A 20,369-nucleotide genomic window follows, 5' to 3' on the forward strand; every position below is an offset into this window, starting at 1 on the left:
TCTCACCAGTGCAGAGTACAGGGAAATAAGGACTTCACATGTCTTTGAAGGACTGCTTCTTCTAATGCAGCCCAAAGGGGGCATCTGACTTATACGACTCACTTATTTGGTTGTTGTCAGTGCTGCAGCCTAGTCGTTTTCCGATAAAGGACTTTCACACCATGAATCCCACATCTTGTATATGTGCCTTATATTTTTCCTCCCTAGATGTAATATGTTACATTTCTCCCTGCAAAGGAACATCTTGTTCCACTCACCCCTATCTTCCACCCTGTCCAGATTAAACTATAGTCTCATACTATCATCCTGGGTGTTGATCAACCCTCCCAATTTTATTATGTCTCCAAATTTAATAAGCACATTCGCTCACATTGTCTAGACCTTGATAAAAAGTTTTAATAATACTGACTCCCAAGTCAGATTCCTGCAGGATTCCACTGGTTACTGATTAAAGTAGATTCATTACCACTCACTCTGTGAGTGCAGATAGTCAGTCAGTTCTGGGCCACTTAAATGTGGTGCCATTCCAACCACATTGTCAGCCACACTAGGTAGAGCAGACTAGGCAATCAATGCCACACCAAGGCTAAATCTACTTTTATTGAGACTAATTATAGTAACAGAATCTTGGCAGTTTCATGATGCTGTACATTACCCTCCTTTTTATGGTTCAGTGAATTAGGGAGGCATCTGCCCGAGCCACTTCCGAATGTTATCTCATACTGTTTCACTTGAAAAATGCTTCAGCCCTTTTTTGGCTAGGCTTCAGTTCCTGTATCTCTCAAGGTCAGCTTCCTTACTCTTCACAGACATTTCAAAAGTTTTACAGTGAGAATGTCATGTGAAAGCCTTGTAAAAGGTTTTGCTGAAATTGAGGTAAATTGTGTCCACAGCATTTCCCTTGTCTGCTAAAGTAGTTATTTTGTCAAAGAAGGAGATGAAGTTTGTTTCATATGACCTATTTTTGAAAAAGCTATGTTGAGCAATTGGGGCATTCTCTACAAAATGCTCACAAAAAGCTTTAAGATGTTTGTTGCCACATCATCTTCCAAGGTGTTGATGTTAAAATCACTGGGCAACAACTACTGGAATCCTTGTTATTTTCCTTTCTTGACATTTCCTCTGGTATCTCTTCAGCTCTCCAAGACTCTTCTGATGGAACTAAGTAAGTTCCTGAGGGCTCTTTCACCATTCCTTCAGGATTCTGGAGTGTATTTCATCAGGATCTAGGAGCTTGGGGGAGAGCCAATTTGGTCTAGGGGTTAAGGCACCAGGCTAGAAACCAGGAGTATGTGAGTTCTAGTCCTCCTTAGACATGAAAACTGGCTGGGTGACTTTGGAGCAGTCAGTTTCTCTCAGTCCAACTCACCTCAGAGGGCTGTTGTTGTGAGGAAAATGGGAGAAGGAAGGAGTACTAGATACGTTGAGTGCCTTGAGTTATTAATAAAACAATTAAAATGGGAGATAAATAAATAAGCCAACATATTCTTTATCACATTCTTCCTGACCTGCACCCTCCAGTGTTGTATTGTTTTCTAGTCTTTAAAATCCAAAGTGTATCAAGGTAAACTAAGGTAAAGAGAGAGGAATTGAATTTCTCTGGGTTTTTTCTTCTTCTTGGTCATCTGTCATTTCTCCATTTGGAATTAATAGTGTAACTTCCACCCCCTTTATCTTTCTTTTGTTGTTAATATCTTTGAAGAAATTGTTCTTTCTAGATTTTCCCTTTCTTAGTAGCTTTACCTTATTTTCCACCTTTGTCTCCCTGATCTCGTTCTTACATGACTGTGTGGAAGTTTTGTAGAATTAGTTGATTGTTAGATCCCTCTTACAATCTTTCTTTAGTCTGAATTCCTTTCCAAATTGTCTGTTAAACTACATTGGCTCCTTCAGATGTCTCCCAGGTTTTTTTCCTCATTGGTATAGTAAGATCCATACGGTGTTATCCTCATTTTTCTTTCAACAATAACCAGCTAGTTATATTCCTTTTGCTTTAGATTTTTCTGCCCACAGCATATTTCTCTTAGTTTGTAAAATTGGGCATTGGGTAAAATTTTGGTCTTTTTAACCAAGCTTTTGTAAACAAGTTACTTCTAGTACTTGATTCTCTACTCCAAAGAATTTTACTGAATGGCACTGTGAAGACAACAGCAGTGGGTTAGAGTAAGATCCTGATTTGAAAGTAGTGAGTAAACACTGTGCTTTGTTGCCTATAAAATTCAGTATATGGAATTACAGGAGTGGGGTTTTTTAAAATCTTTAAATCTAATCTCTTTCTCAGTATAAAAATCCAAATTAAAACATCTTCAGTTGATGACCATTGATATATCTCGCTCCCAATGATTTCTCAAAGTTTAGTAAGATCAAGAAGCAAGAACTACACAGATTTGAGCGAAGTAATTTTAATGTTAGTTTGGCATCTATTTGAAATCTGGAAAGTATAACAGGAATTTCCTACAATGAGCTAACTAAAGAAATTTCTTTCAATGTTTAAAATGATTATTCCTAGTTGTGATAAATTGCTTTTTATGAGATACGTTATCACCTGACTTGTCCATTATCTTTTGATCGTTTGTGTCTATGTCCCCTTCATTTCCCAGCCTCCTCATAAACTGTCACATATGCCGAGACTCTTCTTGAAGTCATTTGGTGAAGAACCATTTTGTCTCTGAGTTATTGGTTCCAAATTGCTTTTGCTGAATAAAGTGTAAAAGCAGTTTGTCATGTACATAGTAACATATAGCAGTAAAAGTATCCAAAACAAGAGAAAAAGTATTTAGAATACAATAGAATAACAAGAGTTGGAAGGGACCTTGCAGGTCTTCTAGTCCAACCCCCTGCTTAGTCAGGAAACTCTATACCATTTCAGACAAAAGATTATTCAATCTCTTCTTTAAAATGTCCAGTGTTGGAGCATTTATAACTTCTGGAGGCAAGTTGTTCCATTGATTAATTGTTCTAACTGTCAGGAAATTTCTCCTTAGTTCTAGGTTGCTTCTCTCATTGATTAGTTTCCACCCATAAGCCTACCCTATTTTCTAAAGGAAGAAGCACAATATTCCCATAGAATGGAATCATGAACCTGCAGATGGACAAGATGGATTATGAAATGCCCAAAACACAATGGTCTGATTTAAAAAGCATATTTTTAAATCTTAATTAGAAAACCTTCCTCTGAGTTATTTCATTTGTAATTTGTTTTGTAGCATTAGAAAGTTTTGTCAGCCATTTCCTTCATTATAATCTTGATTTGTCTCATAAAGATGCTTCATATCTCAGAAGATTTTCCTATCTTCACTTATGGATTTTTAAAATTAGTATTCTGTGCATACAATTGATATTTTTTTAAAAGACAAATTAGAACTGCTCTAAGATGGCTATACAGCAAATATACGTAGGAGAGGAAAGACTTGCAAGCTATGCATATTTTATTTCAAAACCATTTTTGTAAAGACATCTTAGCATACTTTCAGTGCTTATTTCACGTAGTAACAGCTTTGCATATTTTCACTGACAATTTTGGAAATACATAGATAAATGATGATTAATATATACCATCTGCCTGGGAAACAAAGATTTCTGAGAATTTAGTTTCTGCTAAGCTGATTTGCTTGTAAGAGGGAACCAAACCTAGTCCTCTACTATGAAAATGAAGTTCTAATATCTTCTGACAGTTTTTTGACGTTGGCATTACAACAGTTTCTCTATGGAATTAAGTTAGTAACGTATGCTGGTCTATGACCAAAATAAAGATTTGATTTGATTTGGTCAGGTTAGGTTAGGTTAATAACATTCTTGGATTGGTACAAGAAATTAGCCATGGTATGTTTTAAAAAATACTGCTTGCTCCTGTTCTGCACAATATAGATTTTTTTTTCATAACCCCAGAAAATGCTTTATATTTTAAACTAAATGTTGCCTTTTCAAGAAACTGGTTGGTATAGTTGTGTGCATGCATATTTGTGTCATTTATTGTAGCTGCATCTTCAGAGAAGATGCAAAAAGTACCCTTTGAAGCTACCATAAACACAAGTATTCAAGACATTTGTAACAATATACATTGTTCACATTGGTGAAAGAATGTGGCAGAAAAAAATATAACAGGACAACAAAATATTAATGAACTAGAACATTTGTTGGACCTAGTTCCTTTAAGGCTTTAAAAGTTTTTGCCAATAGTTTAAATTTTGTCTGAAAAGTAATTGACAGTGGATGCATGCCTTCTAATTAGTTGCTTTCTCAAGTGTAAGGGCCATACTGAAACATGACCGATAGATAGAATTTTTGTTAGTGTTTGATAGAGCCAAACAACAAACCTCCTTTGTTTTGCTTAACTTATTTTTTCACGTTTCATTTTGTACTTTTAAATGCAATGTGTTTGTTATATCAGACAACCGAGAGTTCCAATAATTGCTTCTTTAAACATCACCATTCTCATAACCCTGAACTCACATTCTGGCAATTCACGTGCATTTAGTGGTATGCTGGAAATGGCTCATTAATTTTTGGGGGGAATTTTGTGAGCTGCCTGACAGGAGAGGTGCTTAATATGCCAATTAGTTGTTCTGCAGCTAGTGGTGCCACACAACAGCAATTCTTAAAGATTGAGCAGTACTCTGCTTGCATGCCTCAATTTTTGTCCCTGTCTGGTGTTCTTTTGGTCTTCTTACTACTAATCCATGGATCTGTCTATCATTATGTGCTTTGCATTCAAGTCCGCCAGCTTTAGTAAGCAAGATACAAATTGGGAATTCTAGCTGCAATCGTATGCTTCAATCTAAGGATGGATTACTTTGCTAGATTTTCAGAGGCTGCCTTAATCTGCCAGAACAGCCAAAAAACAGTTGTGCACATGATTTATTTCATGCTTCTAAGTCTGGATAATGTGAAACATACATACATACATACATACATACATACATACATACATACATACATAACACAAACACACACACACAAACACACACACACACATACATACATTAATGCAACTTTATCTACAAAACGTCTCGTAGAAATTTCACAGCAGACAAGCAAATTGACTTCCTCAATTTTCACTAATTCTTCTTGCAATGAATATTTTAGAATAGGAAATAGTTCTGTTAGATCACTGTGTGCCAATGATATTATGAAACAAATATACATCTTGTTTGTGATTATCAAATCCACTGGTCTAGTCACTATCTGGTAGAAAATTTGTCAAATTTCCTCCATCATTCTTTGAGTTAGCTACTGTTTCATAGTGCCAGATTAAAGAGCTAGTGACTCCTCCCAGTCATGTCTAAATGATGTTCAAAAGTGCATTAATATAAGAATAAAATTTGTAAGTTATGGAACCTGATATTATTTGGAACAGCCATTAAAGTATTGCTGGAGCACAAAAAAAATCTATCTGGGCAGCAAGATAGGTAATATGCCAACATAGCCTTTGTTTTGACTGATAAGAAATAAGATATCCTTTCTGGGCTTTTCTGGAGCCACTTCAGAGTTGGTTCTAATTAATCTTTTGATTGGGTGGTGGTGGAATAAACTGAGTTTTAAAAAAAATCTCAGAACTCAGTAAATCAATTCTCACTTCAAGAAGAGAAGCAACTTAGAACTGAGGATAAATTTCCTGACAGTTAGAACAATTAATCAGTGGAACAGCTTGCCTCCAGAAGTTGTGAATGCCCCAACACTGGAAGTCTTTAAGAAGATGTTGGATAGCCATTTGCCTGAAATGGTGTAGGGTTTCCTGCCCAGGCAGGGGGTTGGACTAGAAGACCTCCAAGGTCCCTTCCAACTCTGCTATTGTATTGCATTGTACTACTTCTGTTCTCCTCCTAGCAAAAGGACAATGAAGTCATCAGGAATCAAGTTTAACTTGAGACCTTATCTCTTTAATCGTAAAAAGTATTACTATCAACAGCTGCAGAAACAGCAGTAGGAAAAGTGAACTTTGTCTTCTACACTAATACTTTATCTGCCTCCACCATTCTCCTTCTACCCATTGGCTTTGTAGAGTCTGCCCTCTAAGGATTTCTTCTCATTCATCTCTCTAGAGAAGGACAAAATAAACAAGAACAAAATAACAAAGCAAGAGCAACCCCAAATCAAAACAATGAAAGCCTAACCACGGGCCCCAATCTGGTCTAATATTCTCAGTGCTTTAATACATGGAACAAATAATTTATCCACTGATTTTTGTATTATTAAAAATATTAGGAAAATGTTAGCTTTTTTTTAGAGGGAATGAGACACATACAGTTTAAGTACTAATGAGACTTAATTTTTAAAAATAGGGTTGTGATTTAGGTGTCTTTTTTTTTTTTTGAACCAATGACTTTTGGACTGGAATCATACAACATAACTCAGTCAGTAAAAATGTACAATTCATATTCACAGGACATGTCAAATATAGTTTTACCCCTGCTTCTTTTTTGGTTATTTAATGTATTATATCAGTGATTCCCTAGGGACAAGTCTCATGTAAGGCAGTTTTTCCACGGACTGGCCGCAGGGGTGGTTTTCAGGGGGTATGCCTCGGTATGCGCGTACCAGTTGATCAAATTTAGCATGTCTTCCGGTACCCATTCTTCTGGAGGCCATGTACCAGAATGCTCCCTCCCATTGCCTGCACCCTTGCTCACTCCCCCCGTCTGCTCAGTCGCCACTTACTTTCCCCGCCTGTCCACACCAGGCTTGCCCTGCCAACAGCCGCCTCGTTGCCAATAGGATGTGGGAAATCCATCCAGAGGGAGGAAAACGCATGCATTCCCCACCCCCTCCATTGGAAATGAGACGGCTGTCAGAGAGAATAGTGCAGCACACACCATGTGGGCTTGTGCAGCAGCCGAAAAAGGAACAGGAGACCAGGATTCGGCTGTTGCACAAGCCCACGAATGCGTGCTGCCCTCTTCTCTCTGATAGCCTCCTGGTTAAAAAACCTGCCATGTTTTTCCCTGGGGACTCTGCAGAACATCCCAAGACTGATGCCACCACATCTGCCCTCTTTGTGGACAGGTCCTCTTCAGAAGGCCTCCATGGTACCCCTCGCATTCCTCGTTTTTCGGCCATGGCCCGACGCCATGGAAAAACATAGGTGCATGCACATCCGCACAATTACAGCTCGGAGCAGGACCAAAGCCTCTCTCCCAACTGGCCCTTCCTCCATCAGAGGGCTTCGGAGGGAAGCTTCTGCAGAAGCCCAGGGGAGTGAGAACAAGTTCCCGCCATTACAAAGTCTCTGAGACTGTAACTGTATGGGGTGCACACGCACACCTATGTTTTCCATGGTGTGGAGTTGCGGCGAGGCTCTGCACAGCCGGGGATGACTCCAGAGTCCATCTGGGAAGACGAAGAATGCCCTGCAGATGGGCTCCGGAGTCATCGCTGGCCACGCAGAGCCTCGCCGTGGCTCCACGCTGTGGAAAACATAGGTGCACGTGTGCACCCCGTACAATTACAGACTCAGAGACTTTGTAACGGCGGAAACTTGGTCTCACTCACCCAGGCTTCTGCAGAAGCTTCCCTATGAAGTCCTCTGAGGGAGGAAGGGCCAGTTGGGAGAGGGGTTTTGGTCCTGCTCCGGGCTGTAATTGTGCAGGGTGTATGTGCGCCTATGTTTTCCACGACGTGGGGCTGCGGCCGGAAGATGAGGAATGTGAGGGGGACCATGGAGGCCTCGTCCTTCTGAAGAGGACCTGTCCCCGAAGAGGGCAGATGTGGTGGCATCAGTCCTGGGATGCTCTGTGGAGTCCCCTAGGGAAAAACGCCACTGCCAGTTACTTTTAACCATATATTTTGGTCCTATGACTGCAGAATCCAGGCCAGTTGTTGAGTGTTTCAAATGTGATTGGAACACTCAACAAGGTAACCACAGTATGTGTGTGTCTGTGTGTGAGTGAGAGAGAGAGAGAGAGAGAGAGACAGGGAGAGGCACAGAGAGAGAGACAGAGACAGAGAGGGAGGGAGGGAATCAGAGAGAGACGGACAGACACACAGAGAGAGACACACAGAGAGAGACAGAAAGGAGGAGGGAGGAAGGGAGGGAGAGACAGACAGATAGAGCCCCACACACAGAGTGAGTGATTAAGTGAATAAGTGAGAGACAGACACACATAGAGACAGAGAGAGAGAGAGAGAGACAGAAAGAAAAGAAAGAAAGAAAGAAAGAAAGAAAGAAAGAAAGAAAGAAAGAAAGAAAGAGAACATGACTACAATTGATCCCAAAATTTTGATTGCTAAGCAAGAGCATAGTTAAGTGAGTTTCACTACATTTTCCAAGTTGGCCATGTCCACCCAGTCACATGACCGCTGAGCCACTCCCACAAAACAGGCCACACCTACAGAATAGGTTCTAAACATTTTTGAAACCCACCACTGAGACTGGGGTATGTGTGGTTTCACGCACTGCCTATATACCACACATGCGCAGATAGGGCTGTAGCATAGGAATAGCATTTAGACTTATATACTGCTTTACAGTGCTTTAGAACCGCTCTCTAAGCGGTTTACAGAGTCAGCATATTGCCCCCAACAATTTGGGTCTTCATTTTACTCACCTTGGAAGGATGGAACGATGAGTCAACCTTGAGCCTGGTGAGATTCGAACTGCCAAATTGCAGGCAGCCAGCAATCAGCAGAAGTAGCCTGCACTCTAACCACTGCGCTACCAAGGCTCCAACACTGGAGGTTTTTAAGAAGAGATTGGATAACCATTTGTCTGAAATGGTATAAGTTTTCCTGACTAAGCTAGGGATTGAACTAGAAGGCCTCCAAGGAACCTTCTAATGCTGTTATTCTATTCTATTCTATTCTATTCTATTCTATTCTATTCTATTCTATTCTAAATACCTTTTCTCTCTTTTTTGGATTATTTTACTGCTATATGTTACTATGTAACTTACAAACTGCTTTTACATTTTATACTGCAAAAGCAATTTGATGGGAACCAATAACCCAGAGACATAGTGGTTCTCCTTCATAAATGGCTCTTTATTGCTTGCCCAGCCTGCTTCCTGGTGGGCTTTAGATCAGTGCCAATCTACGGCCCAGGGGTTGGGGATCTCTGTATTACATGAGTGAAACCACCTTAGTGAAATCCTGTGGGAACCAAGAAAATGATTAATTCAATAGCCATGTTCAACATTTTGCTTAAACACAGCAATTATTTAAAGCTTGATGTCTGCACGCCTATTTGATGTCAGTTTACAGAAACAAGAAAACTAGCTGATTATTCCTTATAAGGCTTTCATCATTGTTGTAATATTAGTACCTCTTTCCTCTACTTTTGTTTGTAACTCACGGCCATTTAAACAGTGTAAGTGACTAAGCGAACTAAATACACTTCCATCAGTGGTGGGATTCAGCCAGTTTGCACCTATTTGGGAGAACCGGTTGTTAACTTTCTAAGCAGTTCGGAGAACCAGTTGTTGGAAGAAATCTTATTTCCCCCCCCCCCCCACTTTACAGGGCTAATCCTGTAAGAAAAGCAGGAGGGAAACATTCTGGTGTTGTTTCTAGCTTAATCTTTATTGCCCTGCTTACAGAAACTGCCTCTCTGGTTAACCCTTATTACATTGTAACAGCTAAGACAAAGCGCCCATCGACCTGAGTGATGTTGAGTTGGCCACGCCCACATGGTCACATGACCACTAAGCCATGCCCATCCAGCTGGTCATTAGATCAGAGAACCGTTTGTTAAATTATTTGAATCCCACCAATGACTTCCATATTATATTTTCCACTTCCTAAAAACCTGAGAAGTAAATACATGGTCAGCTGAAGTTTGAGAATGGAAAAGTGGGAGTGGGGAGGTAAATTCCTGATACAGGTAGCGCTCCAGTTACAATGACAACTGGTGAGTGTAAGAATTTCCATTGCTAAGCAAGGGGGCTGTTAAGAGAGTCTCATCTGATTTCAAGACTTTTTTTTTACCATGGTTAGTAAGTGAATCATATGGTCATTAAGTGAATCGGACATCCTCCATTGTCTTTGCTTGTCAGAAGCCAGCTGGGAAGATCACAAACGCTGATTAGGTGACTCTGGGACACTGCAACTGTCGTAAATACATGCCAGTTGCCAAGTGCCTGGATTTTGATCATGTGACCGTGGGGGAATCTGCAAGGGCCATAAGTGCAAAGACCAATTGCAAGCCACTTTTTTCACTGCCTTTTGGGGTGGGAGGGGGGAACCATTGCAAAATTAATGGTTGTAAATAGAGGACTACCTGTAATTGGAAAATTTATAACACCAGTTATAAATTCTACTAAGAGTCATTGTTGCAAACAGAAATACTGCTTTTTTTCCAGCTTGAGTTACGCTGTAGCAGGTCTGAAATTGCCAAACAGACAACAATGTAAGAAGTATGATATTGATTCTGAAGCCTGGAAAGTGCCAATTTGAATAGTCCAACTCACTATAAGAGTGCAGAAAGCCAATTTGGTATGAGGTAGAGATATGTATGCAATAGAAAATGTGTTTTCCTTCAGACCTTAAAATGATAAATAAATAAATAAATCGTGCCTTAGAAGTTTGATTGAACTGTTTTGAGTAGGGTGTGATTTGCCTGAACAAAAACTCAGAACATTATGTTTGTTCCAAATTCAGTTGAGAGAGAAATTATTTTATAGCACAAGTCGATCAAATCTACCCTATTGGTTTCCCAGCCCTTCCTGCTGATATTCTAAACCCTATCCTAGCCTATCCTACCTCATCTCTTTTGAAAAATATATGGTCCAGGTATCTGAGGAGCCTTCTCATCCCAGTGGGACTAGTTCACTCCACTCACTGCAGTGACCTTCTGTAGACCAAGTCTGCTAAGAAATTCCAGTGGCTGAGGTCAAGTGGAAGAGCTTTTTCTCCTGTGGCCCCAGCCCTTTGGAACATTGTACCACTGGAGGTGAGAAATACTTCCATTCTTTGGGCCTTCTGGAAGTTATCAAAATCTGGTTTTTGTGACTGACTTGTGGCCCTGACAGGGGTGCTCAATACTGCAGGTGGTTGATGGGATAAGAAGATTGTACCCTGGGCCATCTATCTTTCTGGTACTAGTTTTTTAATATAGTATTTTTAGATTTTAATTATTTTACACACAGAGAGAGACAAATATACATACAGAGAGACCACAGACACGGACACACACACACACTTTAATGTAGGGGTATTTTCTTATGTGCAACCAAGACTTTTCAAAATCCCTATCTCAGCTCTTCCCAGTGCTTCAGAAGAACAGCGTTTATACTTTGCAGTCAGTTACTTTCCTTATATCACCGTCCCTGTAAACGTGGGTTTTCTGTAAACGTGTCATCTGGGTTTCTTCTCATTTCTTCCTCTTTTCTAAACTCAGCACTGGGACCTTCCTACTGCCTTCCAGTTTCACTTACATTTACTATGTTAACATCCTTTCTCATGTTCCTGGCCAGTTAGAAAAGCATTAAAAAACGGATTTCTCCCCATTCATACTCTCACCCCAACTCTTTAAACAAAATAAAAGAAACCTTACATAAGTTCTAGATAACTGTAAATACCACTTTGTGGAGTTTTCATGAGAGTGGTGCAATGCTGGTGTGATGTCATTTTGCAAGATTATGCTGAATGCCTTATGTGCAATCAGCCAATTATGCTTTAATATTAGGTGATAGCTTTTCTGGCTCCAGGTTGTTGAGCTGGAGAAAGTTTAACGCAATGTAATGTCATTCTGAAGGTCTCTGACTGATGTCTTTATGATTACCTACCAGTAGTTACAGAGAATGTAAATGTCCTACAACTTCACTGAGCATCTGGTCAGGGAAGACTGCAATATACGATTGATCATTCAATATGTTATTAGTTTATAGGGGAAACAATTTGCATTAATAGTGTTACAGTAGCAGAGTGCTTATAATTAAAATCTTTATTATGCTTTATTTATTACTCATTTTAGATTGTTTTAAACTTATAAAGGAACAGTTTACAATCATTAACTCTTGAGAAACACACAGATGGAATAAAGATGAAATAACATTGCTACCCAGGCGCAAGTTTGAGATGAGCAACTATACAAATTGAGTAAATAAATAAGCTGCATAATATAATGATATTATGATTTAAGGAATCATTAGTCTGAAATCACTCATTGAAGTTTGTGAGCAATTTCAGTAGTTTAAAAGGGATTAAGCATTTACTTGAAGCTTACTCTGACATTGTGGATGCATATATGATATTTGAGCCTCACTGGTTCTCTGAATACTAAGAAAGAACATACTGGATATTCTTTTTATTAATGATTGATACGCAAGCATTAGAAGAGCCAAATCATAAGTGTATTATATAATTCAGTGCTTAATTTATTAATGATTGGTTTGTTCATTTTCTAATGTGTTTATTGCAGGAAAAAGTAGAATATGCCTTTTTGATTATTTTTACAATTGAAACATTTTTGAAGATTGTAGCATATGGATTATTATTACATCCCAACGCATATGTTAGAAATGGATGGAATTTACTGGATTTTGTAATAGTTATAGTAGGGTAAGTACAATTTTTAATTTTTCTAAGAAATTAACACCTAAAAATGTTTCTACTTTATGTATTTGCTATAACATTCAAACAAGGAATCTGTAATTATCCTTCTCTTCAGCTTTATGAGATTGCAGTGTTGTCAAATACTTAATTGCTTTGCAATTATTTCGCAAATAGGAAATCTAATCCTTGAATATATTCCCCTTGCTCTTTAAGAGGACACCATTGAATTTTATATAACAACATCCTTTAGTAAGGTTTATATAAACACATACTTAGAATTGTTCTGTATAATGTTTTTCTTTTACAGAAATAATATCTGCATAGCAAGCCGTATATGTGTATTCTGAGGTGTGAAATGTAGCACAAGACAGATTCCTTCATGCCAAAGAGATCACATAGTACATGAGAGGAACGTGCGGTTCTTATGTACACTTTCCCATAATTATTAAAAGTGAGAATTTAAAAATATAAGGGGAGACTCAAGAAAAGTATAATGAAACTTCTGTTTGGTAGAAATAATTCCAGTAGCCTTGTCTTGGAATACTGTATCAGAATAATTAGTACGAGTTTTTTTTTGTTTTGTTCTCAGACAATTAATGTAGATTATTTAAATGAAAGTGGCAAAAAAGAGGAGCTATTAAGAAACAAATCTTTCACCAATGAATAGTTTGCAAACATTTAAAATATTATGCTGCATTCTGAGTGATATTGCTTGAATTATTGTTTTGTGTGGAAACTCTAGTCCAAAAGATAAACAACACTTGAACTATCCTCTCAGAAAATAAATGTATTCCAAAATAATGACTGAACAGTATCTCTAGCAGTCTATCTTAGCCACTGGTTATCACAAGATAACCAGGTGAGCAATATTTAGATATAAAAGTGTGCATAAAGCTGGCTGCAACATCTGGATACAAACACATTTCTGTCTGAATATGAAGAAATATGAATTGGATAGTGGTAGTGAGTCTGAGTTTGAATTTGACGTTTTAGGTCTGACTCCTGAAAGATGCCTTCTCACTGAGTTCCAAGGAGGAAGCATTTAAATTACTCTGAGCTATTTTTTAAACCGTGAAAGCTGCTCTTCTACTGTTGTAATGGTGATCTTTTAGGTTTTACATAATACACGTACAGTATGCATAAGTCATTAAAGGTTCTTCTGAATTACACCAAATTTAAACCTCCTTTATGAAAAAAAACCCTCATTATCTTATGTTATAGTAACAACAACATGGAATCTTTTATTTCTTGTTCCCCAGATTGTTTAGTGTAATTTTGGAACAATTAACCAAAGAAACAGAAGGGGGGAGCCATTCCGGTGGCAAACCAGGTGGTTTTGATGTAAAAGCTCTAAGAGCCTTTCGTGTCCTCAGACCCCTCCGGCTCGTATCAGGAGTGCCCAGTAAGTCACTGCTTCATTAATTATTTGGGAATTCAAACAAAAACATCACTAGGTTACTTTAATAAACTTTTCTGCAGGCTCAGGTATAGCCTCCCCTTCCCCTTTCTCTGTATAATACAGTACAATAAAATAAATGATGACATGGTATAAGATTATTTAGATACAATCCAAACTGAGATTTCAAGTTGAATACAGATCTATTTCAAATCCGCAAAGCAAGCAAAACAGTTTAGATTGTTATGTTTCATGGTTTAGGCCATAATTTACACATTAGGTAGTAAAATAACTGTTATATTACACATGTATTGGTCTGCCCCTTAAAAAGGTATTATTATTAGTGCTGCTGTGGTAGTGGATACCTTTCTGCTCTACCTTTACTCAAGGCAATCTAAAATAAAATTGAATATTTTGAAGTAGAAAACAGCTGGAATATTACAGATTTGAGGGTGAAGGTTCATTCTGAGCTTGTGGGTTGTTACCAGGCTAAGTAACATCTTCAGTGGAGTTTAGGGGGTGCCAGTGGTAGTGTTTATAAGGATTTCAGGTGTGGGTGTGTCAAGTGAGGGTCTTATGTCTTGTGACCTGACCCATCATTCACCACTATTACAGATTTGGTTGATGCATGTATGGTTTGCCTTGGGAGAGTCTAGCAGAACTCACCCAGTGACTTAGTGTCAGAATATTATATTATATGGCATCATTCACTCACATTGCTGCATGTGAAATTAGAATATAGATCAGAGATGTCAAACTCACGCCATCATGTCATTGTCATGATGTATCAGGACTTTCCCCCCCTTCGCTAAATTGGACATGAGCATGGCCAGCACATCTTGCATCCGGCCCGCAGCCTTGGAGTTTGACACTCCTGATATAAATTAAGTACATTTTAAAGAGAACCGAAAGCACAGCTGCCAGCTTTGGTGGCTCTGACATATGTAACTGACTTCTATTAGGCCCTTACAGTATTTCCAGAAGGTAATGCCTTGTAGAAGGTAATACTATTTGTATCAAGAAATTAAGCCAATAAGGTGATTACAGCAGTGTGTGAGTTAGATTGCTTTGTTTTCTGCTTTCATATAATGTGACTAACATACGACGTCATTCTTCTGAGCAACAGCTTTTAAACATTCTGCATTATAGAAATAATTCATCTGCTCTGTGTAACAGGTCTAACCATGGCACATAATCCTATCTGTGTCAATATGTTCTGATAAGCCATGATCTACGTAAACATAGTTTACTGAGTACGGCAATCATGGTTGCGTTAGCATAGAGATAAAGTAATGCAATATATCTTGCAGTTGGCTGACTGGGTTCGCCTAATGTTTCAGGTGAAAGTCCAAAAAAGGCCTGCAGTATGATTGCGAACGCAGCCATACATGCAGATGAGCGAAGTAATTGTTATGCTTCAGCAGAGTTACACTTGAGACTGTGCCCAACATGTTGGCCATACAAAACCACTTATCTCCTTTCATGACCTTTTTTAGAATTTCCAAAAAGTTTCTAAGATACTAATAGATTGTTTTTTTAAAAAAAAACAATTTGCACCCTGTTAAACTTTGGCCCTAACTAGCGAGAGTGAGTCTATTATATGCAGGAAGGCTACTGGAACAACTAACAAAATAACAGGTGGAATTACTGTACATGTAATCCTTTATATAACATTTCCCAAACATTCATTGGCTTTCTTTTTCATTTCTTTTCTTTTCTTTCTCTCTCTGAGAATATTTCGGGTTGAATGAAGCATCTGTTCTTTTAATCTCTTTGCTTTTAATATTTCATCCATACGCAAGGTCATAATGCTATGTTTATCACACTATAATCTGTTGCCATGGAAATGATGGCAATTGATGTGGTTCAGGAAAATCACTCCAACGGAGGATCAAGGAATTGTCAGAGATAGTCCATAAGTGGAGAAAAAGCCTTTTAGTAAGATGTAAAATTCTCATTGGCAGCAGATTGATATCTCTAATTTTGTATGTATACAAAAATCTCAGTCCAAATAAGAGTTAGCTTTTTTTCTTTCCCTTAACAAAACTAGAGCTTGTATTATGCTCAAATGCATCTTAAAGTATTGTGTATCTGCATGGTGATTTTATTTTATCTGTGCTGTCTCCCACCCCCAGTACAATCATGCTGACTGCAAGAGAGTCAGAAATGTAGTCCAATATTTCTGCAGTGCCCCAGGTTGTAAAGGCTGTGCTAAAAATAGGAGGGGTGGCAGCGGTTTTAGTCCTGATGCCTATTTGTGTTTTTGCATTTGTTCTTTGTAGCTACAAAAAAATCCAAAACAGTATAACCAGTGTTCTTTATCTTACAGGTTTACAAGTTGTCCTGAATTCAATTATAAAAGCCATGGTACCCTTACTCCATATTGCCCTTTTGGTATTATTTGTAATCATAATCTATGCTATTATAGGATTGGAACTTTTTATTGGAAAAATGCATAAAACGTGTTATTTTGAAGATTCAGGTGAGTAAAGCAATTGTTACTTTTAACTGGAATTGAACAGTGGCATCAGAAACCATTAGTTGAAAGCTGTAATAGTTCTCACCAAATAAATGCAGATGACATATTGCTTTTTTTCTGAAAACTCAGACTTAATGGGGTCAGAATTATATCCTCCCTGTCTCCCTCTGCATGGGAGACATCTACGGCTTTCTGCATCACTCAATGTGACATTCGCAGTAAAAATTATCAGTTCAGGTTATCTACATCAGAACAAAATTGTGAGAAAATGTTAAAACCATTGGTAACTGCAGCCAAGATCTGCAGCCAGCTAGGGTACAATAAATACTTCTATAGGACTGCCTACCTAAAAGTAAAAAATTGGTTTAGATGATTAATAATGATGAGGAGTCTGGCGATATTATGATATTCTCTCGGAGGCTGATTCCGTATCTTTAGGTTTTCAAAAAGAATATAACTGCTTAAAATTCATTCTTAATGGTTAATTAGTTCTGACAATTTCACAAAGAAACGGTTCAAAGTTCAAAATAGAAATCTGCTGACTTAGATTTAGGTATTATTCATATATATAGCAATGTAGTGTTAAATAAGAAAATACGATAGCAAACATGATTCTGGGATCAGGACAGTTTTACTATTCTTAAATAGATAAAAACATATTTTTGCTTATTTTTTGAAGAAAATCTGTAATTGTCAACCCCTATATGATTTATTTTGTATTGGCATGTAATATAGAATATATTTTATATGTATAAAATATAAATCTAGAGACCTCACTAGAAGGATGGGATATAATATTTCATATTAATTAATATATGACCCTGTTTTTTTTTTGTAAAGTACCATTCTATCAGATTTTTATTAGAGAGTAAAGTCTGGTAAGTGCACATTAGTATATAATGCCATGATAGAAATGTGTATACACACAGAGACAGACAGAGACACTCACACACCAAGACACACAATATATATAGCGTATTTTACGCTCTATAAGACACGCACACCCCAAAGTGGGTTGAAATGTCTGTGCATCTTTGGTGAACAGCAGCCGGGCTGCGGAGGTGCGGTCCTTTTACAGTGCTGAACCCGGGCCTCTTCTGTTTTTGTAATTGCCTGCCTCTTATGTCTCTTTTCTGCAGTACAGGAGTCAATAGGCAGAGCTGGCACATGAGAGGACACCTGTCTGTGGTCCTCTCAAGCTCCATCTGGAAGTTTTTTGTCTTGTTTTCCTCCTCTAAACCTAGGTCCATCTTATGGTCAGGTGCATCTTACAGTGCAAAAAATATGGCGCGCATGCGCGCGCGCACACACACACACAGAGACACAGAGTATCTTCAAGGCCATTTTTCATCAAGGTTAACCTCTCGTATCCTTGTAGCATCAGATTAAAAACTGTGGAATTGCAGTATGTATCTTTCGTATAGTTTAGTTCACAAAGAAACCTTCCCAGATAGAGGACAACATGTACATGCGTAAGCTTGTTTGAATAATGATTTAGGTAAATCAGTATTCAAGGTCTAATGAAATTGAGCTTTTAATGTTCATTCAGATACATGATCCTTGTGACTGCTGTGGGTTTTTTTTTCTGAGCCAGAGGCTGAATACCGCTCACCCTGAAATATTTTTTATTCACTTTTAGAAATATTAGTTGAAGAGGAACCTGCACCTTGTGCATTCTCAGGGAGTGGACGCCAGTGTCCCCAAAATGGCACTGAATGTAAGGGTGGCTGGCCTGGACCAAATGGAGGCATAACAAACTTTGATAATTTTGGTTATGCAATGTTAACGGTATTCCAGTGTATAACCATGGAAGGATGGACAGATGTGCTATACTGGGTAAGAGGTGTTTTTTTGTGTATTTGAAAACATTTCATCTTAAAAGAGGAGTTCTGGGATTATTTTGTAATTGTGAGCCACTCTGGTAAGTAGCTGAAGCTCACTTTTCTTGGATTACTTGGGTTAAAACAGTATGGACAATTTAAAACAAATCTTGTGTTTATAGGTTTTCCAACAGTACGTTTTCCAACAATATGTTTCATCAAAATGTCCAGTTTTGTAAAAGTCTTTGTATCTGATGATTTTTAAGCACTTTGAGATTTTTGTATTAAAAATATTTATTTTATTTATTTATTTATTAATCCATTTTATATGCCGCACCCTCTCCACCAAGGGACTCGGGGCGGCGTACAATTTACTACAGAACAAATAAATAACAAGGAGGAGATCTACAATTCCATGTCAACATGGTTTCAAAAAGAAACATTTTTTTTAGTTTTATTCTATTTGGCAAGTATTGAGCTTATAAAATATAATTAAAAGCAGGGACTAAATTATCTCCTTCTTCAATTTCCTTATACTACAATAATGAAACATATTACACTTCCTGTCATTCTTAATGAGAGTTGTAGCTCTGCAATATCTGAATAGCCTCTGAATACTTTTTTTATGTTTTGAAGTAATAAAAATATCAATAGCACTATTCTATGCATTTTTACATAGAAGTATTCCTATTTTCCTGTACAGTAATTGCAGCCTAGATCTAAATATTCAAAGTGATTCCAATCATTTACAGTCCTTTACAATAGCTGACAGCTGGCTTGATATTTCTCTAAAATGCTACCAACTTGCAATGTTTGTTATGATCAAATTGGAAAATACATGGGAAGTAATATTAATGTCATTTCATTATCTGAAATAGAACTAGATACAAACTGTAGCCATTTTTATCAGATAGCAGGCAAAGATTTGGGGTCCAGGTGTTATAGACAGATACGTAGTCAACCTAATCTGAAAAACTGGTTCAGGTGATTGAAATTATTCTGGACCCTGGCATTTCTTTTTGAATATCAAAATTCAATAGCTGTTGCACAAATTTGGCTAGTTAAATTTTGTTCATTTTAGCAGCATAAATTTGAGCGGGAAAGTATTTTTTGTTGTCATTTAAAAAAAAAAAGGGGGGGGGGGAAACCCTGCTGACCTTCCTGCTCTTCCAGATCTATTTTGTTTATAAAACTGTCTTATTTCATGTTAGGCCTTGTTGCATGATTTTGAAAATTATTTTGAGAATTATCTGAACGTAATGTCAGGTCTCAGAAGGCTGACAAATGCTTGGAGTATATACCATATTCCTCCCTTAGGCAACTTTTTAAATGTTTTCAATGTCAAATGTTGTAATGATTTTAACCACTGTGATGCACAGAGAGTTATTTCCTCAACTAAAGGCTGCTTTCTACTGAAGGTGGCAGAAGAACTCCATTAATATTAAGTGTTGTCTACAACCAGCAGGGATTTAATTAATATCTCCCATGTGGGACTAATTCCTAAAGTAGCTTCTGCCACCCATGGAAACAGAAAATAACTATTCTGTGTTTACATATTCAGCAACAAAAACAATCGACAAAGATGCTATTCTTGTCTGTCACTGCCATTTAATTATAAGCTTTTTAAATATCTCACATTATTATATGGGTGGTACACTCTATTTGTGGATACCACACAATTACAATGCCCCCTTGAAATCACCACAATACAATCCTATTTGCCATATCAGGGAAAGGGCTCTTGTTTATTTGTACGAGAAGAAATAAATGGCTAGGATGGCCCTCTCTTCATAATACTTAGTGGTAACTCTTGCCAATTAAACAGAAGCATGGAGATGTTTCTACTAACAAGCTACAGTAATCGTTAGGAGGTTCTGTTCTAACGTTCAGTCCAAATTGAGCAGCCTTCCTGCAATTTAAATCCATTATTCTGAGTCCTGCACTTGATCAGTAGAGGTCAGGCCTTTACTCTGGCTGCCATCTTTTCAAGCCTTTAAAATGTACTGCCTTATCCTTCTTCTCTTTTCAAGGCTAAACATTTCAGGTTCCTTCACTTCCTCATATAAGGCTTAATTCATATCCCCTGACCATTCTTTCTGTCATTTTCTGAGTTCTTTATGAGTTAGCCAGAATCCTTCTTAAAGTGTGATGCAAAGCACAAAATGGCATCTGACCAATGCAAAGTTCT

General features: G+C 37.9%; 1 protein-coding gene across 4 annotated transcripts in view; it reads left to right on the forward strand.

The window, feature by feature from the left end:
• Positions 1-20,369, forward strand: part of CACNA1D (calcium voltage-gated channel subunit alpha1 D) — a 253,198-nt gene that overhangs the window by 91,645 nt on the left and 141,184 nt on the right. For all 4 annotated transcript variants that reach the window (XM_081938854.1, XM_081938852.1, XM_081938855.1 and 1 more), the window contains exons 4-7: positions 12,353-12,492; positions 13,746-13,888; positions 16,212-16,364; positions 18,001-18,197. In XM_081938854.1, the coding sequence (XP_081794980.1) occupies positions 12,353-12,492; positions 13,746-13,888; positions 16,212-16,364; positions 18,001-18,197 (633 nt within the window). The remainder of the gene's footprint in view (positions 1-12,352; positions 12,493-13,745; positions 13,889-16,211; positions 16,365-18,000; positions 18,198-20,369) is intronic.

This window comes from Natrix helvetica (assembly GCF_964273705.1).
Source record: "Natrix helvetica genome assembly, chromosome: 1".
Classification (NCBI taxonomy): Eukaryota; Metazoa; Chordata; class Lepidosauria; order Squamata; family Natricidae; genus Natrix; species Natrix helvetica.